The sequence below is a fragment of the Rhinocladiella mackenziei genome (genome assembly GCF_000835555.1).
Source record: "Rhinocladiella mackenziei CBS 650.93 unplaced genomic scaffold supercont1.9, whole genome shotgun sequence".
Lineage (NCBI taxonomy): Eukaryota > Fungi > Ascomycota > Eurotiomycetes > Chaetothyriales > Herpotrichiellaceae > Rhinocladiella > Rhinocladiella mackenziei.
The window spans coordinates 1237775-1263286 of NW_013550596.1; the positions used below are offsets into that span (position 1 = coordinate 1237775).

A 25512-nucleotide genomic window follows, 5' to 3' on the forward strand; every position below is an offset into this window, starting at 1 on the left:
ACACTGTCACGTGCCTTGTGCCACCTCATGGAAGAAAAGAATAACCCATCAATGCACGTTAATTGCTCTCATCACTCATCACTATCATTCATGTCCCTGATCCCTAGTTCCCGTTGACAGCCACCTTATATGAGGGCGGCTCATCTTGGTACTGTTTTCCTCTGCGGCGCTCTTCCTCCCGGTTCTGGAGATGTTGCTCGTACTCGCGGGCAGCAACGTCATTTTCAGGCTCGCTGTCGCTGTACTCGTCCACTTCCTCTGCTCTGCGCTGAACATCTCCGTCATTTTCACGAAGGCCCTTGACGAATTTCTCTCCTTCGACACGCCTTTCTTCCGCTTTCTTCTCTTGGTGTTCCTTGACCATGCTGATGATGCCGCCGATCAACATGGTGACGGGCCCGCCACGGCGTCCTCGACCTCCGCAGCCTTGTCGGCGGCCACAGCGGCATCTGTGACGACCGCAGCCTGAGCAATAGGGGCCCATGCCGTAAGCATAGCCGTATTGTTGGCCTTGGACTTGACCCATTTGTGGGTTCGTCATGGGCCCGTACAAGACCGGGCTGGGTCCGTAGCAATTGCGACGATGGCGACACATTTTGAAGTGTTTGCTCTGAATGTTTTGACTTGCTTGAATAGTGCTTTCTAGCGAGGGTTATGTGACTGAATTGTATTCGATGATTGAGGTTCTTGATGGTTTGACGGAGAACACCTACCTTGGAAATCGAGAGACAAAGACGTATATATACATATTCAGGTTGAAATGCTATGGAAGAAGTGTTGAAAATTGGCCCGCAGGCACCAGGAATTCACAGCCACAGACATCGTGTAAATGGCCGAAAGTGGGGAAAATGCGCGAAGGGCTGCCAGGGCGTGACCCCTAGCGTGCTACGCCCGAATCAATCACCTGGAGAGGGACACAGCCAATGAGTCCATCTCGAATATCGATGCCTAACGTAGTATCGATCGCGACACAGGAGCTTGCAGAAGAAAGACGCTACTACACAAGGACTCAGCCTCATAAGTTAGCATTACGAGGGATCTTGGATCAAATTGATGAATTTCATCATCATACGAACAAAATCGTCCAGTCATCTGTGTATCTCGTTGGTATCACGCTTCATCGCTGCAAATACATAATGCGATGATACAGTCGAGGTGTTCGGTACCTGGTATCAGTACCGGGAGCCCATACTTGGTGCTCGTCCTGGGAACTTCCCGCCAACCTCACACCTTCATTCTTATATATCTCGTATGTCTTAAATCCGGCTGTACCTAAACGTCTTAACGCACCTAATCTACTGATATACACCTGGTGGTCATTGAAAGATGTACCAATGACCAGCCACGTACCAAGTGTGTTGCTCTCTTTATCGACGGCTTTTGTGTCTAGGCAATGGGATTCAGAACCTCATGAATCCAATCCAATACCCTGTGTGTTCTTCTCTCGCGCTTGTTGTTTGTTCAACCACCCTCCTTGCGTTGTGTATCTTCATATATCAGGCGCTTTATGCGACATTCAGGACGTATGAGCGGCCGGAGATGCTGACCATTGCAGTGTGCACCAATTCAAGATTCGATCACGTCGGCTCGGCCAGGTTTAAAGGATCATATATGGAGTACACGGTACGCTGAGGCAGTAACTAAAGGCGCGAGAAACAAAAGAACGCCGTTATGCTACCCCTATCATGCATTGCAAGGCCCGCATTGTCTTGCCAACTTGAATCCAAAAGAGGCAGCTCCATTGAAAATGACCAGCAGATGCTCCGCTCCATTTCGCTCCTATTCCATTCTCTCGCCATTCAGTGTCCACGTCATATGCAAGCTATTTTGTTTTCAATCAAGTACTCCGTCCATGCAGAGTGCGGCCGTTTTCGCCGATCTCACATTGATATCCATTCGACTGCAATTGCGCAAGTTTCAAGTTCGTCATAAATTCATGATTCAACATTCATTTTCAACTCGATTCATCTCTTCCTCGGACTTCCCGTCCCTTCACTAACAACATCGTCAAACTCATCTTCCTCCTCAATGAGCGCGGGCGTTCGTCTTTCATTCCTCCGTTTCGGTCTCCTCCGCCGGGCACTTGAGATATTACTCGCCGAGTCGTCGGGTTCGATTTCGCCTAACCCGTCCCATTCGCCCATCTCATCATCGATCTCTGCCTCCCATCTGCCACCACCTTCATTGACCGGTGGAATACCACTTGCTGGCGTTCCCGTACGCACTTCGATACCGCCTCCCATTGTGCCTCGTCGTCGTTGCGCTGCGGCAGCAAGACCGGCAGAACGCTCGCGAAGGGCCCGTCTCACGGTTTCTGCTTTGTTGTGTAGTGCCTCGAAGGCGTCCTCGAGCGCTTCCATGCCAGCATAGATATCGCGTTCTATTTCAGCGAGGGTCGCAATTTCAGTCTCTTCATCGAAGGCGATTGGTGCACCATATTGTGCATTACCGTTGGGGTACGGGTGGGCGTAACTTCCCTGACGGAAACGGTAGCCGTTGACATTTCCATTGGCATTGGGAATTGTGTTGGCTCCACCATATCCTTGTGCCCCTCTTGTTGGTGGTCGATACGGAGTTGAACCTCTTGATGGACCCATGTCGGGCATAGGCATGGGGATGTCTTCGGCACCACTTCGCAAAAATCCGTCGAAACGACCTGATATCAAAATGTCCCATTCGTCGCTTGATATTGCGGCAACGGTGGCGAGCGCGTTGTGCAATGTGGGATTGTTCAACAGAAACAATGCCGCCTCGGAATCCCGAGGAGCCATGCCTAATCGGTATAGACGCTGGATGGCTTGTGAGGCCATGTTGATGTGGTCGGGCCGTGCTCTTGGTGCGGGCGTCGGGGTCGGTGCTGGGGGGCGAGCTCCTCTATTCTGACTTTGCCGTTCTGGCGTTGGAGTTCTTCTGGGAGGTTCAATCGGTCGGTCTACAATCCCTAGCAAATCTTTGAATATCGGTCTTTGGTCAGTGGGGAGATGTGTGAGAATGGCGAATGTGAGTGTCTCTTCGTCCACTTCTTCAGGTGGTGAACTAGGGTTGTCACTTTGCCTATTCAGCCACGTATCAACACTTTGTTTCGTCTTGCGTGATTGTCGAATGTAGTGTTCCCGGTATTCCTCAGGGACGTCAATGTCAAGCTTTTGCATCGGTACATGTAATTCGAGCGAGATACCAAGTCCAACTGGAGATTGGGTAAAAGTGAACGGAGGCCAGGCTGGGAGATCTTTTCGTCCAGAAACCAGTTCCAGAACTTCACCCCAACTTACCCCTCTCACATCTTCCAAATGGTCGTATTCACACATAGGACACTGGCAGGCTTCAGAAGAGATGTCACGCGCAAACACAGCCTCGAGGCGGTCCAGTAACCGTCGTGCGACGGAGCGATAGCCCGTTGCGACGGCCAAAGAACCGTTTTTCGACATAACCTTCTCATAGTCACCGAGAAGTGCGGTGTATGGTTCAAAGAGATTGGCAACGACAATGGGTGGTTGGCCAGGAGATTGTGCTTGTTGGATTGCCATTGGTTTGCCGGCGAGTAATAGATTCTTTGGGATTGTCTGGTTCAATCCACCGTGCTGGAGGAGGTAATCAACTTTAGGGACGGTAACAGGGACCGGTGGAGGTGGCGGTGGTGGAGGTCCAGGAGTTGTAGTGACTCCTCCTGGCGTGCCAGATATTGAAGACGCTTCTTCCTCAAGAAATACCTCCTTCGGGGTGACTCCTCGTGAGTGCGGAGGCATGATCACCGAAGCATGGTGATATTGAACGTCGGGAATGGAGGCTGCCGGAGCGACTTTGGATCCTGCTCGTTGGATCGTCGGTTGCTCAGGAGCTATTGAGGTGGCGTCGGAACTGACATTCGTGCCCGACTCAGTTGCGCTCGTGGTAGTAGCTGGAGACTCAGTTCTGGTAGGTTGACTGACGGATCTCTGTGGGAGGGTCGTGTGGACGGGTGCCATAGTCTTAACAGGTGTATCTGTTGCATCTCGAGGTTTTCCCTTCTGAGAGCCGTTCGTCCCCAGTTCCGAATTACTGCGTAGGTGCCCATTTGATCTCGATGATTGTGGCCGTAATCTTGCCTTAATCTTCGACTCTATGCCATTGTGTGTATTCTTCTCTTCTTCCGGGATTGGTTCGACGGAGACAGGCTTGCCTGCGTTCGGCTTCCATTTCCCGGACCCGGCGTTTTGATCGGTGAGAGGAGGACTGGGAGGGGTATTATTCACGCCTGTGCTGGGTTTTGACGCCGCTAATTTATCTTTGGACGCGTTTAAATCGGTGGTGGGAGGTGTAAAGACGTTCAAAATTGGTCGGGCTGTCGCCCCTACAGCCTCGCGACTGTGTTCTTTGGAGAAAGAAGGGTATGGCAAACTGGATCTGGGCTCAGATTTGGTTGGGACATCGTCAACTTTTCCAGGCATGGAGGATCGTCTCTTATTATCCACGGGTGAAAGAGATGTTCTGGACGAAGTCTTTTCCTTGGTCGAGGCTTTGCGATGTGATCGGTGTCTGTCCCTTTCTCGGTCTCTTTCTCGATCTCTATCTTTCCTATCTCTTTCCGACCTTGAAGACTCCTTTTTCTCCCGCCGCCGCTCGACACTATTGTCTCGAACTTTTGAAGGCATGATGGACAGCAGGTTGCATGATGCGACCTTCGATGAATGTTGTCAAGGCGCTTAGATCGCGGGTATCATTTGTGCTCTAGCGGATACTGTGGGGGAGTGGCAAGGTACAAGGGCGCTTAAGTGGATGGCAAGAGGGCCATGTCACCCAGGTTAAAGACAATTCAAGGATGCTGATGGGCGGAAGAGGTGAGGGAGTAACGGTCATTCACATTTGTGTGGTGAGAAAGATTGTCGAGTGTCAGGTGTCGTGTCACGTTGGTACTTGATGGAAGGATCGATGCGGTGGACTCGTATGATGTCGTTTGGTGTTGACCTTGGTGGCTCGAGGCACAGTCTTGAAATCCCAGTGGACAACTTGAAAGCGGGCGGCAGGGGGGATATCTACAACCAAAGGCAGGTAAGGTCGGCCATTGGCTGACGAGACGAGGATTTGGTTGTCTAGATTCAACACCTGGGTATGAAATTCTTCCAATCTTTTAGTTCTCCCATGCGTACGGCATAAGCGAACCACAAACTCGCCCTCGCTAAAGATTGTTACCATTGAGGCCTATCCATTATACCGATCCCCCGGCGCGGTACTCGCATCTCCACTACCTAGAGCCACGGTCTACGTACATTCTTAAATACAAAGAGCTGCTTGTCATGCTTAACCCCTCCCTTCGACAGACTTGACTTCGTCTCATGTCGAGCCGCGTCCATAGTCCTCATCATCCCGTCCTCGCCGCTCGGATCGCTCCAATCTACAGATTCATAGCCAATGATGCGCTGCCAAACAATGTTGCAGATCCGACAGCTCCCGTCTTCATGGGTATCGCAGTTCCTTCGCCACTGTGGTTGAGGATACTATGACACCCAGTGCAGATTCGGTGGACAAACGTGTTGGATGGAGTCGAAACACCAGAGGTGAAAGGGACATCGCTGGCAGAGCTAACCCCTGCTGAATGCCGGAGAGTCTGTCTCTTGTGACGGACTTGTTGTCGCCATTGCATTGTTGGGATTGAGGACGCGATCAATGGGCGCGATCAACACCGTTGGCCACGAGAACGTCTGACACAACAGCTCTGGTGCTGTTTACAAAGACGTCGTTGTCTTCAATGGAGATGGTAACATTGACACCTTGGGTCGTCATTAGTGAAGCGACGTTCTCCAAAGCAGTGCTGTAACCGCCAACACCTTCAACGACGTGGTATTGCAGGATCGATTTCAGATCGGGCAGGGCAGACCCGATGGCACTGAAAGCGGCATTATTGGGGACAAGAACTGTCACACCGGACATGTAGTCGAAAGTCTCTACCGAGCTGGCATTGGTAAGGCAACCGGTGGCAAGTGGTGAGATTCATTTGAATCGCAGTTTCTGAAATGTTCAGTGGATGGATCAAGACGTCATCGAAGATATGGACAACTCCACCATTGAAGTTGTGAGGCTTCCCAGGAACACCGGTATTAGTTAGCTAGCCGGAAACGAACGAAACAATATCATCGTCGGAGTGAGCTCGCAAGAAGCGCGATGGTTTGCAAGGACGCCAGAGCGGTAACGGCCAGAGATTTGAACAGCATTTTCGCTGATGGTAACCGGGGAAAAGAATTTGACCAGCGGGAAAAGGAAGTTGAACGACTTGAAATAAATGCGGAAGAGCTTGAAGGAGTATTTGAAGCTGGAGCGGCTGTTGTGAAGGAAAGGTCCTGTCTTGGGTCTCGAAGTAGAATCCTTTCTTCCACATTCTTCTGACACAGACCAAGTTCAGGGGGGGATGTTGAGGATCAACAGACGTCGAGGCTGAAGCTGCCAACTCCTTGACTGATGGAAGATCATGAGCGAAGATCGATCGAGCTAATGAATCATTGGATAATATCAATTACTCATCGTAAGCTTGAGATCCTCCTTTGAAATCAATGACGAATAATTCTATCGATGAAAATAAATGGCAAGACGCAGAAAGTGGCGTTAAAAGGGTTGGAACAAAGAACTCCAAATTTGGATCAGGCTGAACCGAAAAGGGGGTTGTGAAAGTTTGATTGTGCCCAATTATTAGTCTTTTCTTTAGTTTTCTCTCCCCGCCTTTTGACGAGCCTCTGGAGGCTGGATAGCTTGATCAACGGGAGCAAAAATCAACAAGATATTGTGAGAAATAACTCGATGAAGGAGGCTGCCCATAGCTTTCAGAGGTCTCCGTCGACGGTAGTAGTGATGGACAGGAAATATTGACGATATCATGACTTCTTATGCTCCTGCTGGGCGAATTGATGTTGGGTATCCACTCTCTTGACCTTTGGCCTGTTCATCTTGCATCATCCAAGAGCGACGTCGTCTTTCATCCGTGCCACATTACTTCACCAATCTGCAACGACAATTTTTTCCTTTTGGCAGGGAAATCGGGAAGACAGTGAGCTGAGGATCTGAACAAATGATTCAAAAGACGCGGCAATTCTGTGAACGGTCTGACCCTGTCAAGGTTCTGATTTTGTCTGGCCTGGCCATGGACCTAGACCTCCTCCTCCTAGTTCGAATGCTTTCGCTGCTTTCAACACTCCAATATCATCCCATCTCTTGCCTATGACTTGCATTCCTACAGGAAGCATACCCTTCCCGGTTCGTGAAGGTGCCCATCCGCATGGCACGTTTAGAGCAGGATGACCGGTCGCATTGAATGGGGCTGTATTGTTTGTGGCTCCAACTGCCAGCTTGACCTTGTCCATGACGGTGCTTCCACCTTCGGCCTCAGGTCGCAAATCGGGATGAGGAAGAGCAACAGTCGGCGTTGTTGGCGTGATGAGAACATCGAACTCCTCCAAAGCCTTGTCATATGCCGCCCTCAATTCTAGTACATGTCGATGAGCCTTGGCTTGAACTTCCGGACCAAACTTGTCTTTCAAGAAAGTCTCGCAGAAAATGATGTTGATCACCGCAGGATTGGACGCCGTTAGCAGATCGTACATTTCTTGATCTGGCGGCCATCGTAGAAAAAGGTGGGGAATGTTGTGGCTGAGTACATCAGGAATTCGTCCGCCAATGGCCAACCCTGCAAGATGAGTTCTTGTTGCTGCGGTCCAGATTGCTGGTCCAAGAAGATGCATCGGAAGTGAAATTTCAGAAACTGCTGCACCGCTCGCTCCGAAATGCTTCACGGCGGCTGATTTGACAACATCGGCAACTTCGACCTGGGTCCCTAACGACTCAAGAGACTCCTTGATGATGCCGACTTTCAGACCATTACCAGGTTCCTTTGCTGAAGACAGCTCGCTCGCGTAATCTACAACATTCTGCCGGAGCGGCGACTCTGGAGTCATTCTTGGATCGAGACCATCATAGCCAGCGACTACCATCAACAATGTTGCAATGTCCTCCAATTTTCTCGCCATGGGTCCCGTATAGTCGATCATTGGATGAAGTCCAGCTATTCCTGTATATGGGACGAGTCCATATGTCGGCTTCAGGCCATACACGCCGCAATATGACGAAGGAAGTCGAATACTTCCCGCTTGGTCCCCGCCCATGGCTAGGCCAACATCTTCACCAGCTTCATCCAGATTAGGCACTCCAGCTGCTCGAGCATTACCCAGTGCAAGCAGACACGCACCTCCGCTTGTACTTCCACCAGCATTGTGGCCACGAAGCCATGGGTTGTGGACTGGTCCATTGGCCGAAGTGTAGGACATTGGAGTCAGAGAATAATTTTCACAAGTCGAAGTGCCCACAACTGTGACTCCAGCCTCCAGCAGGCGTCTAGTAATGGTCGCATCAATAGTCGCTAGGGGATACTTTCCATCCCGGGATACAAGTTGAGGAAATGTCCCACAGGTGTGTGGCAATCCCGCCACCGACATGTTATCTTTCATGATGATCTTGCGGCCCTTAAGGACGTCCGACAGTGGCTTTTCAGCCACAAGATGTGCTTGATGACTCCATGCATTATGGCTATTACTCTTGGATCTCCAATATTCTCGTCCTCCGATCGTAGCAATCGGCTCTAGCCGTGGATCGATATAGTCGGGAAGGTTATCGACAGTTGCGGCTGTAACATCCGCAGATTGCAGGACAAGGAGGTAGGCTTCTTCGTCTGCCTGGGACAAAATTCTGATATTGTTTCTTGCGGCGACATCGTGGAGTACATCGAGAGTAACGCTCGACCTTGAAATTTGTTAGACAGACTTTCATGCACACAAATGTTTGTGGGGGGCGCCTCCAACATACTGTTGCCCTTCGGCAAGCGCCACGATAGACATACTGTGTGCGACACACTTTTCTTTGCAGGAAACAACCCAAAAATTAGCGATCTCCTTCTGCCGTGCAAACTGGGGAAACGGGGAAAGTTTGAGATATATGAACGTGCCAACGCTGATGTCCGTTTCCAATGCGTTCATCTCCATCTTTCGTTGTTGAATCCGATCCTGCGCTTGCAATTAGAGAGCATTAAATCAGAGTCAATAGCAAAACATTCTTTTCGTAGCCCGTCCCGAACAAAAGTTCCCCTTCCACAGGTGTATGAGGGACAATCCCCGAGTACAGATCAACTCTGTGCCTCTGTAGGGACATCTTCCAACCAATTCCATTCTACTAGTACTCTGCCGAGGTCAATATCTGCCAGCATGGCAAAAGTATTGATGGTAACATCGATGTCGGTGGGTTGACAGCCAACACACCTATCCACAACAGTCAAGTCCACACTCTTATTATCTCTCCTTGCTCTTATCCTTTTCCCACACAGAGGGTTCGCATTAGGATTACTGCCAGAACTCGCGGCATCAAAAACAGTGTGTGATATTGCCACGATTTTGTCGTTGTCGTCGGACGTAAGACCGCATGCACCCAAGGCGGGCTCATAGTATGTCAAATCGCCCGTGTAGGGACCTCCGTTCCCAGAAGGTAAGGGGAGATTCTGGGTGCCTTTCCGGGTCGATAGTCCGGCTGCAAGACCGATTATGAGGGCGATGATAGCAACGACAACAACAAGGATTATGATTCGGGTTCTTCGTGACAGGCTCTTCCATCGATCCAGCAAACGTTTTCTTTTGGTAGGAAGCTGTGCTGCTTGAGGCGCCGGCACAGGCTTACGACGAATTGTTGCCGATCTGGCTGCATCCAACGCTTGTCCTTCTTGTTCGCCCATGTTTCATCGGTGAACCCCTGCCTGTTTAGATACGATATGAGTTGTTCATTGGCGAGAACAGCACTTCTGAAGACGTATTATTCTGGTAATTGAGGTATCGAACGGGATCTGCGATGTCTGTGTTCAATGACCGCGCATGTAGTGCCGGGTGTAGGCATTGACAGGAGGTGAACGAATTACTTTGTAGTAGTGCTCAATTGGTCCGCCTATACAGTTTGATGAAATGTGTTAGGCCGGAGGGATACTCGGTGCGATTATCCGCTCAATAGATAGGAGGATGGAAGACAGAGAAATCGTAGGATCCGCACTTGAGAGGAGGAGTGAGGACGTTACCAGATACAATTCAATTCAGCTCCCGAGCCCGGCTCACAAACCTTAGGTAGTTCCTGTCGGAATTATTACGATTTTCTCAGTGCTGGTTCGGATTTTTCGTTTAGGCTCCGCCCCACAACGCGTCTCGACGCGTGCCTAGTCATAACCTCATCATCGAAATCTTCATATCATGTTGCTCCTCTATCACCACCTTCTTCTCCATGCTGAACTGCCTGCCATCTAAACCGATGACTTGGGCATGATTGCTGACGATGGGTGCTCGCCGGGAAAAAGGTCAGGTCAGGCGCCAAACGTGAGAGGGACGAAGAGAAGATTAAGGGGAACGCGCCGTCGAGTGACATATATCTCGAAGCATTTCGTGGAAAATGTGACCAAAGATGAGTCCGAGGGAGATGTCTCTCCTTTGAAAAGTGCAGAAATGCGAGACGGTCAACAGAATGAAGAGTCGACGCTGGAGACCCCTCTAGTTACACCAGCTCGACCTCAACCACGAATTTACTATGGAGTCAATATCGACGAGCTCTCGTCTGACTCAGATCTCTCGGATGTTCCTGACGATATTGGCCCAGACCCATTCTTGCCAGAACTTCTATCCCCCCCGTCGCCTTCCAGAGTTCATGCCGTCACAGCCCCAACCCAGAAGCGTCACCGACCAACAAAATCCCCTTACTTTCCTCATAAACATCGACCTACATTTTTGACCACTTTGCCATTTCCGCCCATCTCTCATAACACCTTCGGTCTAATGCAAGAGCGACTGGCGCATGACCCATTCCGTCTCTTAATTGCCACTATTTTCCTGAATAAGACACCAGGCGAGCGTGCCATGCCAGTATTTTACCAGCTCATGTCCAAATATCCTACGCCAGCTGATCTAGCGCATGCAGAGGTCGCCGACATCACTTCGGTCATCTATGGTCTTGGCTTTCAAAACCAGCGGGCAAGAAAATGTGTGGCCATGGCAAAGGTGTGGATTGAGAAACCACCGGAGAAAGGGAAGAGGTATAAGAAACTGAATTACCCTCTGAAAGGAGATAGTAAAGATATCAAGGACGGCGAGACTCTAGGTGATGACGATAACCGAGTGGCCTGGGAAATATCACACCTCCCAGGTTTGGGCCCTTACTCCCATGATAGTTGGCGCATGTTCTGCCGCGATGCGCTGAGGGGTATTGCGAAAAGTTGGAATGGGGAGGGTGCAAAAGACCCCGAAACCTTTGAGCCGGAGTGGAAACGGGTGATCCCATTGGACAAGGAACTCCGAGCATATCTTACCTGGATGTGGCTCAAAGAGGGGTGGGTTTGGAATAAGGAGACTGGGCAAAGAAGCAAAGCCAGCGAGGAGCTGATGACAACAGCTAAGGGAGGTGGCGTTGTGGTGGAAGAAAAAGGGTCGGACCATTTACTTGTTAAGGAGGTGGAAAGGGAGAGTCTAAACGACCTAAAGCATGAGAAAAGGATTGAGCGAACAGCGGGCGAATATCTGCCGGGAAATTCGCCAAAGGATGGAGATGAACCGGGGCCTGAGGACGCCAATGAAACTATCAACGATGCGGTTGTGCTGGCGAGTGGACGACTTTGACTTGTGCACGCCCAAGGATTGAGGCTCTGCAGTTCAAGATGCCCGATGGCTATCGCGGCTCCTCCAACAAATCACTCCCAAGGGTGGCTGTGCCCCAGGTCAATTGCCTCCTTTGTCCGGAAGCGGTCTCAAGTTGCAATACAGACATTGCGATTTTCAATCACTGCCAGCACTTTCAAGCATCCAGAACAAAGAATTCAACTTTCAAGTCGCAACAGCGACGTCGATATTTTTCTCTCAAGTCGAATTCATGCCCTCTCCTTGCTGGGGTCAGCTAAGCCACAGCCACTATTTCCTCGACCTGGGTTCAAGCTGGTGATGCCCACGCCCAATATGTCGGTGCTCAGAAGCCACCAATCAAAAACTGTTGTATAACGACCATCCTCGCCTCCACAAATGTATTGCTTAGCGGTGCACCTACCCGAGTCTTTATCTACGAGTACTCGATCCTAAACTCATGCTATGCGCTCTCTGGGCCCAAAATCAAGGATTGACCCTTGAAAAGTACCACTGTGGCTTGGTGACGCCCAGTGGAAAAGATACCCCTCTGGCGCACTCGAATGCATCTAAGTGGCTGCCTATCAAGGCAAAACGGAACTTTTCGTTTGACTCACAATCTTCAACGTTGCGGCAAAGAGGTTGAGACGTGTGACATAGTTTGGGACTTTACAAATATCTACTGCTGCTTTCTCACTTTGGATCAATCGGACTTGTAGATTTCATGCAGCCCGACCATAGATCAGACCATCACCCACCCAACTACACTTGCAAGCAAAACCCTATATCATCACTGTTTTTCAAGCCTTACGCCCACAATATGAATATCATGCCTAGTTACTTCAGCCACGGCAGGAGCCCGGAGACCAATGCAGACACCTCCCTCGGATCCTCCAACACAACCAATACCACCAATCACATCGATTCGCGATCTGAAAGACCGGGCCATTTCCCCGACATAGGGAAGTTCTTGATTATTAACCCCCAGGATCAGAATGCCTTCTCGAGCGATAGCCTCAACTGGCAACTCGGACACGAAGCTAATCTCCACCCCCGAGCTGTCATCTACATCCAAGACAAATCAGTCAATACACGAATCAATGACCGAGTGATGCTCGTTCTGCGAAAAAACAAAGGAGGCCCTTCTTTTACCTGTTTGTCCTTCTGTTGGCATAACGATCTCGATTTCGACGAGCCGTCACAAACAATGACACATCGCCAGGCAGTGTCCGGGGGCTCACGATCTCGACAGTTACCGCCGCCACAGTCGCAGGGAAGATCACCGCACAGCCATGCCCTTGACAGCGATGCAAGCATCGAACCGAGGCTACCCTCCGTTGAAGTTGAGCTTCGCGTACATGGTGTCTCTGGGCTCCAGCCCCATATCTATCTCAACTGCGAGGCGCTGTGGAATGTCGAACGCGAGGTCAACGTGGCTGTATTGGGCAAAGTGAGTGTATCATCATTCAAGGCCGTGGTTGAGCATGTGAAACGGCTTTTTTGCGAGTCGTTGGACAAGGCTGTGCACAAGGCCGAACATGCTGCGCCTAAGGCTGAATACTCTGCGCATGTCCCTCCAGTGGAACCCTCGAGATCGACCACGGCGCCACTTAATATTCCCCAGCATCCACGCCACGGCCACGGCCATCGACATGAGCATGGACACAGCCGGAGAGTGCACGAACGACCCAGAAGGGGATTCTTCCTATAATTTGATGAGATTGCCTCTGGTTCTATCATGCGAGAGTTCGACTAGGCGGTCCTTTTCTCTTCTATTCCTTTTTCCCTCCCCCTAAAACTTCGTGGATATCTAGACAGGATCTCATGGCGATGGCAATGACTCCGGTGTTATCGTGGTTTGGAACCTTGTAGGATGAAGCACAAAGCGGGTGGAGTTGTCGGGGCTTATGTTCAGAGGGTGCAATTATTTTTCTATCTTTGGTGCCTGTCTGTGCGGCTGTAGCACCAGGTATGTGACGGGCGTTGCTTGTTGGCTTTCGTCTATATATCAATAGGGTAATGGAGAGAGTTTCACAATCATCTGGGTAATGATAGGTCCCTTCGAGCCAGTGTTCTCAGTTATTCAAGTCAGCCAAGCGACTAGATTATTCGACTAACTTATTCTTAGTCTAGTCTAGTCAAGTTAACTAGCTTATCGATAAGTTGTTCAGCTGCTGGCGGAGGGGCAATGTGATCCACGGACTGGATCCGATTCATGGACCATCTCTCTACGGATTGGATCCGATGGGGTGGCCTTCGTCCTCACGTGATAGTGCCAAGCCACGAGTTCACGTGATTAGTCGACGCGACAGTCTTGGCGCAATCACGTGCCGCACAACGCCAAGCCACAAACAGGTAAATCCTAAATTAAAAAGCTTCCAAAATGACACCAAATCGTGGTTAACCTATCAAGGACGTTAACCGAGTGGTAAAACACTCAGCTTTCGGTCGAACCGATAATAACTGAGAACACTGCTTCGAGCTCCTTGACGACCCAAGATTACTCACCCATATTGAAGCGATTGTTGATCAACGAGGTTCCCTGTCCTACCTTATCATGGGCCCTTGTCGGAAATAACCGTCTGAAATTACTTTTGTCAAGCTTTGTCGAGTCAATCAATAATATCCTGCGATTTCTGACATCTACTTAATCAATCCTGTAGTATAATCCGCCTTCATTCACCTGTTGCTCTTTCAAAGCCAATATGTCCACGGTCTACTCTATGCTGTAGTCGTATCCCACCACAGGATTCAGGACGGGAGGACGATGAGATTCGGTGTGTCTGCTGCTAATACCAACACAGATTAAAGGTTCCGGCTGCAGCGACAGATTTTCTTCGCCTGTGTCCAATTCATCTCTTGTCAGCCAACCCATAGGCGACGGGTCAATGTCGACGAGTGTTTTTGCGCGTGGTGGAAGAGACAGGTCCCGGAACACAAAGCCCTGTACACCCCGATGAAGTATACCGTTCCATCGGAACAGCTTCCCAGCGGATTTCAAAGCCAACCGTTATGATTCGTCCACGGCTGGTCGAGTCAAGATGGTTCTTGGATAAGCAGGAGTGGATGTAAGTATGAGTGGGCACAGTAATTGCCCTGGCCGTCACGAACGCTGGGTTTCCCTTGCGTGGGACCGCTCGCGATCTGCAGCGCGCGAAGGACCGGTCAAGCCAAGTTCCCCGTCGTCAAGATCGAGCGGACGATCATCTCAGTCCACGATATTGAGGGCGTATACGATGTGGCTGTCAAGGGATGTACTAGAGCTTGTGTGAAGGAAACCAGCATGCGCAGACTCGTGTACACCTTTACCTTGGCGGCGGTCAATGACGATCTGCACTTAGATACGGAGCTGGGGAGGACGTACACGGAGAAGGGATGGAATCCGACGTGAGAGAGAGGTGCAAATATGACAGGAGAACATATGGCTGTGACCAGCTACTGTATGTCTCCTTCCTGGTTTGGTGACATTAGAGACAACAGAGTTATTCTCTGATTGGTGGCAATGGGCATCGGTTGACGGACTGGGAGAAGTATGGGAACCGGCAAGAAACTCACTGAACGATACGCGTGGAAGTTTATGGAAGAGCAGAAACCGTATTTTGACTCGGTGGTGTTGTGTCCTGGGACCGCGTACGTGGTACCTAAGCAGGTTCTCAAGCGGGCCGGGAGATTCGGATGTTTTAAAAACGTAAAGTATGTTCTCGTTCTCAATAAATCCAGCATATCCGCCAAGTGGGGATTTACGGTGTTTGGAGTCGAAGCTGACCTGTTCGGGCTTTGGAGGATATCGTATGCTCGAATGAAGTGATTCCTGGAGATCCAACTCCGGTATGACTCTAGACCAAGCACAAGCTGGTTTCTGATATCGTGGAGTGGTCGCTAATGACATTGGAAAGGTCTTTTCTAACGTTCTCGACGTTGCGGAGGTGCAATTGGAAGAACTGACTTGGCCAAAGTGTGGTGGAGGCCGGTGCCCGATTGTAGGTAATTGCGAAGTCATTGGCTATGGCGAAAACATTCAAGATGCTAAACCCCAGAACAGGTGTCAGGGAGCTATTCCTACGCACCCATCTTTGCGATTTTGAAGAAGAAATTTCCGGAGCAGGCACATCGATTTCCAGGTATCGGGAATGATGGGCTGCCATTGAAATCTGTGTTTGTCAACGATTGCAGAAAGATAGAACAGGGACTGCGGACGCGATGGAGAACTTTAGAGGAGACGGTGATAGAGGGACAAAGGTGCCATTCGCATTGGAGAAGGAGACCCTGAAGGTCTTGAGAGGCTGTGGTCGGCCCTGGAATAAGGGAGGACCTTGAAGGATCACGCTAAGATTTGGAGCGTGTTGAAACAGTCAAGCCAATGAAAAGAATTCCACCGACCGAAATTGGGTTGGGATGTAGACGAGTCCGATATTTTAAGGGATCATGTGCCATCTCGTTTTGATTTTCTATCCAGAGGCCCAGAATATCAATGGATAGAGAAACGGCAAATTTCTTGCATTTGGCTTCTCAAAGCTATGTCCCCATTCCAACCTCTTTCAAATAGGGAGGAAAAGCGTGTCAAGTTGCTAGTTTTGGGAAAGGAATACGTACAAGAACGGCTGATTGCTTTGTCAAGGGTCTGGAGAATGGGGCAATGATCTTTCATGCGTGCCTGATCGCTGTTAGTATCCGCCGCTCACTAAAAGGGACATTGCCCATGAATACCTCCTTCTCGCATTCGATTCTCCCTGAACATGTGTTCATGATCTGCAATCAACAAGGATCTTGACATGTTTGTCCTTTTCGTCGATCAAGGCACGATAGCCGTCTTGGACGACTCGATCGATTTTGATCTTACTGGTGATCATCCCTTCAGGCTTCAGGCTCCCATTGTCAAGGGCCTTGATAACTCCGACAAAATCTTCTTTGAGGTAGCCGAGAACTGCAAATTGTCGTGAATTGGTCAGCCATTGAACTGGTCGACATTTTGTGATGTGATGTTGGAAACAAGACCGTTTCGTTGATCAGGTTAGACTTTCGTTCCTCCCAGGTGCTGCTATTCAAAGTCGAAAAGCAACCGGCGATATCGAACCGACCGAACCAGGCTTTAACCTCGGCTTGGAACTCGACCGTATCCGGGTGGTAGAGCACCAAGACAGAGTTTTCGTATTTCAGTCTCGAACGTCGGGTGTCTAATCATCGAGCGTGTTCATGCCGATCACGCGAACACCGGAAAGAGAAACGAAGAAAATGTCACTTACTGGCGAGATACTTCTTTTCTCCAAATACGAGGTTGTTGGGTTGAAATGGGATCTGGTTGACATTAGCATCCAATGTGTCTTATGTCGCCATGTTTCCCTTCGACATACCTCTTTTTCCCAAATGGCCAGATTCACCACGGTCCCCCTTGCTCTGACTGAGAGGGCGGCCGATTTGATACTTGCTGGAACGCCCGCTGCGTCTAAAGCCAGATGCGGGCCTTGTCCATGGCAAATTTCTTTGCTTCGCTTGACCACGTCGTCTTTCCTCGGATCGATCAGGTGAGTGGCACCAAACTGCTTTGCGAAATTCTGTCTCTCCTTGGCGATCTCGACAACGATAATGGTCTTCGCGCCACGTGCTTTCAAGCATTGAATGACTCCCAACCCGATGGGACCCGCGCCCATGACCAGCGCCTGATCACCCTCTTTGATCGGATACTGGTCAACGGCATGCCACGCAACTGCCAGCGGCTCTACCAGGGCACCCACATCTAGAGGGATGTGATCGGGTAACTTGAACACAAACTGGGGATCGATGCAGACAAAATCCGACATTCCTCCTCCACCACCGCTTAGCCCGACGAAGCCGGCACTGTCGCAGCAATTGATATACCCTTCCTTACATGGTCCGCAGGAGAAACAGCATATGGTAGGTTGAACAGCGACTTTGTCTCCGACCTTCAAACTGGAAGGATTTTTGGCTTTGGAACCGATTTCCACTACCTCACCACTGAATTCATGACCAATGGCAATCGGCATGGATTCCTCGGTGACTGGATGCGGTGATTCTTTCGACGGGATAAAGGTCGGCGACGAGTACTCGTGTACTGATTCGTTACAGGTTAGTCCCTGCGACTTCCGGCATCCAGGCAGGCACTCTCCGAGGGGGGTTGAGAGTATATACTAGTCATCGACCAATTGATCCAAAAGGGCATCTTACAATCCGTTCCACATATCCCACAAAAGGCAGCTGTCGTCAGGGATCGTGGTCAGCACGTGCTTTTACTTATCCAAATCACATCTCTTCCGACTCCCGAAGGACTAACGCTTTATCTTGATTTGATCTTCTCCACACTGAGGTTCTGGGATATCGTTTTCGACACGAAGGTCTTTGACGCCGTGATATCGGAGAGCTCGCATGTTAGGTAATTGGCGTAATGACGGGGCAGGTATCGAGTCGACGAAGCTCAAGACCTATCCCTTTCGTGACAGAGAAAAATATATTTGCTCTGAATCGGTTGGTTAAGAGGAGATAGACAATATGGAGAGTCAGGTAGACATGCTTCATGGTCGTTCATCACATCGGTCCAACGGAAAAGAAGGAGGGATTGTCCCCATTCAGGCAGTCATCATGCCGCCGAATTGACCAGGGGGACGGAGAATCAACATGGAGGAACAGCCAACAGGAGCTCTCATGGATCCAGGTTCCAGTTTTACCATGGAGCCCATGTGAGGGGGAATGCTTTGAAATGGAAACATTCGAAGCACGTGATTGTTACCACCCAGCCACACCTGCGTGGCTGAATGCATACGTGGAACATGGACATCCCCGGCTAAAAGCAAAACTGCGCATCATAAAAGTGGAACGTGGGCCATTGAACACGATGATCAAAAAGAGCTCACCCCAGCAGCAATTCATATTAAATCAAGCCTCTCTATCGGGTCCTTCCTTTCTTTAGATATCACCGTAAAACTAATGCATACACACGACGCTCGCTAAAGGATTGAAAGCGCTTTTGCTTTTGGAGGAGCAATAGCCATAACGCTCGAAACACATAAATCATCGCTCACTGAAGTCGTCATCTCAACCATACCGTATGGTTCGATACCACGGTCATGCCCGCCATGGATGGATTACACTGTCGCCAGAATTATTTTCGGTGTTCCTTTGTCCTGTCCTTCAAGCTTTTCCATTTCCCCGAGGAAAAAAGTTATGTCCAATATTAAAAAGCGTCGAGACGAATCGAAGGATTGTGCCTCGGGCTAAAGATGAGTCCAAGCACCTTAGATCATGAGCTTGAAAGCTGCCATCAAGACTGCTGCAAAAGCACCAGTGGTGATGTGTTGGGAGAGACCCATAGCAGCGTTTCCAGACTCGGTTGGAGAAGGTGTAGAACTAGCAGCAGTTGCGGAGCCAGATTCAGAAGCAGAAGATGGTGCGCTGGAAGAAGTCGCCGCAGCCGAAGAGGCGGATGCGGCAGAAGTAGCAGCAAGGGCTTCAGCTGTCGCATTACGGGTACCACATTGCTCATTATCCGCGCACACAGACTGAGCTTGAGCGTCATTGGGATGATTGTTGATGCATTGGATATAGGTCTCTTCACAGATGTAGAATGGGAGAGTTTCGATGAAGGCTGTGCAGTCGGGCGCGGTGCCGTTGGGGCAGACACAGCTGTAAGTGAACGTGTTCTAGGATAGAATTAGTTGAAGGGTCTATACTTCCTTCAGGTCAGCTTCAGCTTACCTGGTCACACAAATTTTGGGAAGCAATTCCCCCACAGATTTGCGGGCAGGTGTTCAATTGGGCATGGCACCAGTTGACTGGTTATAGATCAGTACTGTGTTCACGCCGGTGTGTGTTAGAACAGCATTCTCTCTTACATGCGGTGGTAGAGTCAATTCCCGCTGGATTGAAGGAAGCGGTAGCGGCAGGAGGCATCACCTGCGAGACGGTGGTAGAGGCAGCGACTGAAGAAGCGCTGGAGGTTTCGATCGTCTGCGTATGGGCCACAGCAGCCAGAGCCGCAGCTGCGAGGAGGATGTTGGACAGCATGATGGCAGTGGAGAAAGAGGATGAACGAATGTGTCTAGTCCTTTTGTCAATCTCCAATGTCAACTGACACTTGGTGTATGTGATTCAGAGAGGTGAATGGAAGTGGGAATGGCCGTGAGATGCAGGGCGGTGGATAGAAAAGTGCTGGGGGGAGGTGAGCAGCAGGAACAACAGTGGAGATCCTGCAGTTGGTCCACACACCCTAAGGTAACGAGCACAGAGCTTACCTTTTATCTTTTTGGGAGAGCGAGAGGCTGGTACTCGGTGTATCTGTTGCTATGCGACAGTGAGCGGGAGAGAGACGAGAGAGGGTGATGGCTGGGGAAGATGCCTGTCACTTTATTATTTCCGTGAAGGCTCATACAGTAAACTTGTCCGCGCAATAGAGGCCCGGAAAGGCAAGTCGCGGTCGCTATCGTGTCCTCTGCATTGGTTTGCCTCTCTATCTTGAATACCAGTGTGCAGCTAACATGTCACTAGCCGGGGTAGGGGACGCTGATTGCTAGGGTCTGTAAAGATCACCGAGCTGGAGCCCAGCAGCAGCCCAGCTCGGTCCTGCACTAGAACCCAATGCCTCCCAGGCATTCGTCACGCCTCCTGCGCCGATCCACCACTTCTAAAACACATTAAAAAAGGTCCGCCCAATCGCAGCCTAGGCGGCGGACAAAAGCTGCGGGAATCGTCCTCTTCGGGCCACTCGTTTCCATCACGAAAATCCACGTCAACCATGACCTCGACCAAAAAGCCTTGTCCCACTCACTAGTAGCTCTATCCGCCAGGAATCCACCACTCACCATGCTTGATATCGGAGATTCGAAGAACCGAGGTTTCTCTTCGGATCGCTTTCTTTATGTCCATAGACTTCGGCCAGAGTTATACAACAAACAGCTTCTGACTTACTACCTTGCTGCTCTGTGAGACTGGATAATATGCAACTGTGACAGGTACAGGTAGCTTCACCTCGTCCCTCCGGACGCCTCCATCATGGGCGAACAAATGGACTTTCTGTCCAAATTCATCACTACCCACCGAGTGCCCGAAGATGCCCGCCAACATTTCGCATCCATCGAATGGACCAACAAGTACCTGTCCGACCCTCTCTATAAAGCCATCCCGACCTTCTCTCGCGCCCCCAAGGAGTCTGGCGAAGACTATTTCTTCTCCCACACTATCAGCTCCCCTTCCACTATTCCGCACCTGATCACGCTGCAATTGAAGGACTACCAAACCCCTCCAGAAAGCGTAAAAGGACAATTGGAAACAAGGCAGAGTCATACCGAGGTGGCCAAAGTCCCCGAGAAACCGGACTGTATCATATTGTTGGAACTGGGACGGCCAGGTCTGGACGGCCACCCCGCAGTCATCCACGGAGGCATGGCCTGCGCCATTCTCGATGAGATGATGGGTCTTTGTGTGATGCTTCACCAGCAACACATCTCCGGACCCAGAGATTCGCTCTTCACCGTCAGTCTGAACGTAACTTACCGTGCACCTGTTCCTACTCCAGGCGACGTCCTCGTCAGATGCTGGCTGGTAGGAAGAGAAGGTCGCAAATGGTTGTCGCGAGGCCAAATCGTCGATAAAGACGGTCTAGTCATGACCGAAGCAGAGGGACTGTGGGTGCTAGCCAAACGACAAGAAAAATTATAACCCCGCGTGAGCCCGAGCATGTCACCCAACTTAGTCTCACGATATATCACTGCCCCGGGACTCCGACTGCAGTGGGGAATGGAATTCGGAAGAGGCTGGAATCAGGAAACATCGCTCTCTCTCTGGACGCAAGGAATCCTCCAATTACCACCACGATCCACTAACTCCTCTTATCTGCTCTCCAGACTGCTTTTCATTCCGTTTAAGATTTTGACAAGGAGCTTGAGTCCGTTCGTCTGCCACAAGTCAGCTGGGAAATTATGGGGACCTCTGGTGGATCCGCGCCACACTCCTGCAAAGATCACGGTAACTTCGGTTGCAGGGGCGACCACCAAGATCAAAGAGAATGGGAACAACATGCAATGTCCGCTTCTTCCGTTCCAAACGAAGCTTGACGATCTGCAGTTCTGGGTAGCACGGAGTATGGTACGCGATCACATTAACATGAAATTTTGCGAGATGTCGAGAAATTGGCCGTGATGCCTCAAGAGTGACTGAGTTGCTTTTTTTTTTGCTTGACATCTATATATATATATATCCCAGAGCTATAGAATCAGCACCATAGAGAGTAGAGATTATAAATTTTGAATGCAAGCTACGGAACACTCAAGTGCACACCTTCCACCTCCACTATAGCAAGTTGGCCTGGGCTCCAATGAAAAGCTTTAATTGTTGGGAAATGTAGGTCGGTGTCTCTGGACTCTTTGCATTTATATTCGAATCAATGTTCTCTTGGACAAGCATCATAATGGAGCCCTCTGCCCAAGGTACATAGGTGCATGCCTATTCCGTACAAGTAGAAAGTACTACAAAGTAACCAACCCAAACCCGCAAATTCACCAACGTCCACTTGCTGATCAAACCCGATCATGCAAATCCATCGCTGTATCAAGTATTCATTCACCCTCATAGCCCTCACCAACAGTTTTATCCCTCGAGACGCGAATCTCCTGCATGGCGCGCTCGCCTTCTCTCTCACCCTCGAGCACCAGTCCCTTCTCATTCGCCAAGTGCAGAAGACAAATGAAGCAGTAGCTAGTACTGATATCTTTCATCTGCTGCTTGGGATACACTGATCTCAAGTCCTGTATGAGGTCTGTGAAGTTGAGGACCTCGACACCCGCGCCGCTGCCGTTGCCGTTGCCTGTTGGTGTTGGCGGCATATCTGACTCTTGCGGCGTCGGAGGTTGAGGCTGATCGTCGACGTCCATCATCTCGACATCCTCGTCTACAGACGCCTTCTGTGCTGTTGTCTGTCCTTGCGGCGGTGGCGGTTGATCAAACACAGCAATCATCTTCTGGCTCATGCCCTTCCACATATTCTCCTTTAGCTGCCTGACATCAACTTTCTTCGCGGTGCGCGCGTAATTAACATATTCAGGCCTGAGTCTCTTCCCAGCCTGTGTTACCAGCTGGCTGCCAAAACTGCCAGGGAGCAGATCAGGCTGGTTCTGCGGCACGCTCGGATCCTGGGAATCGTGAGGCTGTCGTTGGGATCCATCAACATCTCCATCGCCATCTATTGGCGCAAGAAGATTTTGCAGCTGATGTCCCTCGGGCTGAGGACTGAGCATCTCTCTTGCGTCCATAAACGCTTGAGCGCCGTCGTCGCCACCGTCAACCATGCCATCGTCATCGTCGTCGTCGATGGGCAATGGTCCGTCAAAGAAAGGCATCGGGTCATCATCCGCGAAGAAGTTGGCATCGTAGTCGCCTTTTCTTCCCTCATCATCGTCTTCATCTGTTTCCCCATTACTTGTTGTGCCCGCCCGATTTCTTGCTCCGAAGCCTTCGTCAATGACGCCCATTCCTCCTTTTCGTCGGCCGACTCGACACTTTGGCTTGGTCCATAAGCGCATCAATTTTCTTGGATCAACAACTTCATCATCTTTGTCCAGCAAATTCCGCCCTTTTGTCCTCCATTGAGCTTTAGGTAAGCTGATCTGTGAATTGAGAACTGCAGGCGCCTCAAGGAGCTCTTTCAACGAGTCGGACATCGGACCCAGGAAATCAATCTCCAAAGGCTCTTTCTCTTTTCTTTGCCTGGTTGGTGCACTTGACTCACCCTGTTGAGCTTTCTGGATTTTTTGCATTCGCCAGTTCTCCAGGGTGATAAATGCCATTTTGCCTTTCGCCCGAGAATTGAATGCCTTGTCGAAGTATGCCATGATGGACTCATGCTCTGCATCTTCTTGATACTTGTGCTGCAATGCCACAGCATATCCATCCGCATTGTTTCCCTCGATCAAATTGTCGTCAACGTCTTCTGCTCGAGGAGCTCGAGTTTGGGCCTCAATGGCCGCGTCTTTAGCCCAAGCTTCGCCCCCTTCTCCGAAGCCGACATTGTCAGCGACATCGAAGCCTCCAAGCAGGCCACCATCATCGTCGTCGTCATCATCAAATCCCAAAGCATTGCTACCATCGAGAAAAACTCCGGTTTGATCAGATAGATTGAGATTGGGATTGATCGTGGGTTGTTGGGGCGTCGCAGCTCCTTTCTTCTGATCCCGCCAGTCTTCGGGCGCTTTGAGGAATGGAATGCTGAGGTCTCCGGATGGGTCACCTAGTGTGAAAGATTTCATCGAAGGGCAGATGTCTTGAGAATCCAGGATTCCCATGTCGGGAAAGAATTTGGCTGCCAGCGAAGCGAGATCGATTTCTTCGTCTTGATCATTCTCGATAACAGCCTCTCCAGTTTTGGCGGCTTCCATCTCAGCTGCATCCGTCGTTGATGTTTCTTTGGCTTCGTTTTCGTTTTCGTTGTGTTCTTGTTGGTCGTTCTTCTCAGCAGCCAGCGCTGCATCCCCCGCGTCGTCGCTACTATCAAACACGATGCGCCCGTCGGAGTCAATTGACAAGTGATTCAATAATAGACCTTTAGCCCCTCCTTCATCGAAGTCCGCCGATGCTTTTTTGAACAATGGGTCGACCGCAAATTCTAGTTCCAGCTTCTTTCCTTGAAAAGAAGCAAAACTGGGTGCAAGTGTAGCTTCATGACTTCTCGCAGGCTTCTTCTTCGACTTCTTTTTTCCTTCACCATCTTCGCCGTCCTCTCCATCTTCACCATCCTCATCTTCGTCCTCATCGTCGGCTCCTTCGCCTTTGTTTCTCCTTTTGCCTTCAGAACTGCCACCGTCCGCCAAACCACTCAGTAATCTGCCTGTCTCTGTGGCCACGCTGTCGACTCTGCTGGTATAGATCTTTACGCAGCCATCCAGCGTGCAACTCGCTTTCTGGAAGTTGACCCCGTCGCCTTCTTTCAGGAGACTCATGTCATGAAAATAGTCGATTAATGCAAAGTTCCAAGAATTCGCCGCATTGATCTTATTGTCTGTTGCCATCTTCATCCATTCCTCAAAGTTCGCCAGGATAGGCACGCGTTTCATAGGTGTGATTCCACTCCCAGACAGGGTGTCCATTTGATTTGGGCTATTTTGACTGTTATTCTGCTGTATTGGCCCTCTCTTACGTGCCTCCGCACCTTGAATTCTAGGCGTACGCGGCGATTCCGATATCGTTCGACTGCTCGTGTCTCTTCGCCGATTGATTTTTTTGATCGGACTTGCCGCAGCACGGATTTCGTTCATATGGATCTCCTGTAGAGCTTGTCGTGAGTGTAATCGGGCAGCTTTTTCGCCTCGGTCGTCATTGAGTGCTAATCTGGTAGTGAATAAATATCAGTTCAAGTTGCCCGACTACATGAACCGTTGTATGCGAGTAAAGCTCGTCGCGTCCCGCTCAAGTGGACTGAGAGTAGTCTTACTTCACTGGAGATCCTCTATTCTTTTCGCGTGTCATATTCATGACAACAGCTTGCCGGCTGGGTCGTCTTGAGTCACTTGCGACGCGAGGCATGCCACAACTTGTTTCTAGCGGGTTGTCTTGAAATTTCGGCTGTTCTTGGTGAATTGTTCGCCCGGATTCGGCGTACCTCAATAGAACTGCTTTTGCTTAATTGTACATTGTTCTGTTAAAGAAATGGTGCAGTTGATATCTGGTTGCTCCGAAATCCTCTTTGTTGTATAAACACCGAAAATAGACTAGCGTGACCCGGGACACGGGTTGACACGTGATTCTCGCGCCTTAACCAATAGAAGCATGGATAGGAACATTACACAAAATTATTTTTGAGACAGAAAGTCAATATTCTCCTATTCCTTACACAAATTATTCTCCGGTCCGCTCGCTTCACGAC

At 50.1% G+C, this 25512-nt stretch overlaps 11 protein-coding genes across 11 annotated transcripts; 3 read left to right on the plus strand and 8 right to left on the minus strand.

The window, feature by feature from the left end:
* Positions 1-103: 103 nt before the first annotated feature.
* On the minus strand, positions 104-595 carry Z518_10654 (uncharacterized protein; the record flags this gene model as incomplete). Its single annotated transcript, XM_013412196.1, has 1 exon — positions 104-595. The coding sequence occupies one exon, from the start codon at positions 593-595 to the stop codon at positions 104-106; it is 492 nt and encodes a 163-aa protein (XP_013267650.1).
* Positions 596-1964: 1369 nt separating this feature from the next.
* Positions 1965-4631, minus strand: Z518_10655 (uncharacterized protein; the record flags this gene model as incomplete). The annotated part of the gene is made up of 1 exon (XM_013412197.1): positions 1965-4631. One exon carries the CDS (start codon positions 4629-4631, stop codon positions 1965-1967), a length of 2667 nt encoding a protein of 888 aa, XP_013267651.1.
* Positions 4632-5371: 740 nt separating this feature from the next.
* Positions 5372-5907, minus strand: Z518_10656 (uncharacterized protein; the record flags this gene model as incomplete). Its single annotated transcript, XM_013412198.1, has 2 exons — positions 5372-5565; positions 5661-5907. 2 exons carry the CDS (start codon positions 5905-5907, stop codon positions 5372-5374), a joined length of 441 nt encoding a protein of 146 aa, XP_013267652.1.
* Positions 5908-7079: 1172 nt separating this feature from the next.
* On the minus strand, positions 7080-8855 carry Z518_10657 (uncharacterized protein; the record flags this gene model as incomplete). The annotated part of the gene is made up of 2 exons (XM_013412199.1): positions 7080-8760; positions 8824-8855. 2 exons carry the CDS (start codon positions 8853-8855, stop codon positions 7080-7082), a joined length of 1713 nt encoding a protein of 570 aa, XP_013267653.1.
* A 284-nt stretch (positions 8856-9139) lies between these two features.
* On the minus strand, positions 9140-9739 carry Z518_10658 (uncharacterized protein; the record flags this gene model as incomplete). Its single annotated transcript, XM_013412200.1, has 1 exon — positions 9140-9739. The coding sequence occupies one exon, from the start codon at positions 9737-9739 to the stop codon at positions 9140-9142; it is 600 nt and encodes a 199-aa protein (XP_013267654.1).
* A 751-nt stretch (positions 9740-10490) lies between these two features.
* On the plus strand, positions 10491-11654 carry Z518_10659 (uncharacterized protein; the record flags this gene model as incomplete). Its single annotated transcript, XM_013412201.1, has 1 exon — positions 10491-11654. One exon carries the CDS (start codon positions 10491-10493, stop codon positions 11652-11654), a length of 1164 nt encoding a protein of 387 aa, XP_013267655.1.
* An 817-nt stretch (positions 11655-12471) lies between these two features.
* Z518_10660 (uncharacterized protein) lies at positions 12472-13362 on the plus strand (the record flags this gene model as incomplete). Its single annotated transcript, XM_013412202.1, has 1 exon — positions 12472-13362. One exon carries the CDS (start codon positions 12472-12474, stop codon positions 13360-13362), a length of 891 nt encoding a protein of 296 aa, XP_013267656.1.
* Positions 13363-16393: 3031 nt separating this feature from the next.
* On the minus strand, positions 16394-18034 carry Z518_10661 (uncharacterized protein; the record flags this gene model as incomplete). The annotated part of the gene is made up of 5 exons (XM_013412203.1): positions 16394-16575; positions 16895-16946; positions 17003-17721; positions 17835-17864; positions 17941-18034. The coding sequence occupies 5 exons, from the start codon at positions 18032-18034 to the stop codon at positions 16394-16396; spliced, it is 1077 nt and encodes a 358-aa protein (XP_013267657.1).
* Positions 18035-18898: 864 nt separating this feature from the next.
* On the minus strand, positions 18899-19667 carry Z518_10662 (uncharacterized protein; the record flags this gene model as incomplete). Its single annotated transcript, XM_013412204.1, has 3 exons — positions 18899-19303; positions 19359-19435; positions 19496-19667. The coding sequence occupies 3 exons, from the start codon at positions 19665-19667 to the stop codon at positions 18899-18901; spliced, it is 654 nt and encodes a 217-aa protein (XP_013267658.1).
* A 984-nt stretch (positions 19668-20651) lies between these two features.
* Positions 20652-21317, plus strand: Z518_10663 (uncharacterized protein; the record flags this gene model as incomplete). The annotated part of the gene is made up of 1 exon (XM_013412205.1): positions 20652-21317. One exon carries the CDS (start codon positions 20652-20654, stop codon positions 21315-21317), a length of 666 nt encoding a protein of 221 aa, XP_013267659.1.
* Positions 21318-22213: 896 nt separating this feature from the next.
* Z518_10664 (uncharacterized protein) lies at positions 22214-24904 on the minus strand (the record flags this gene model as incomplete). Its single annotated transcript, XM_013412206.1, has 1 exon — positions 22214-24904. One exon carries the CDS (start codon positions 24902-24904, stop codon positions 22214-22216), a length of 2691 nt encoding a protein of 896 aa, XP_013267660.1.
* Positions 24905-25512: the final 608 nt, after the last annotated feature.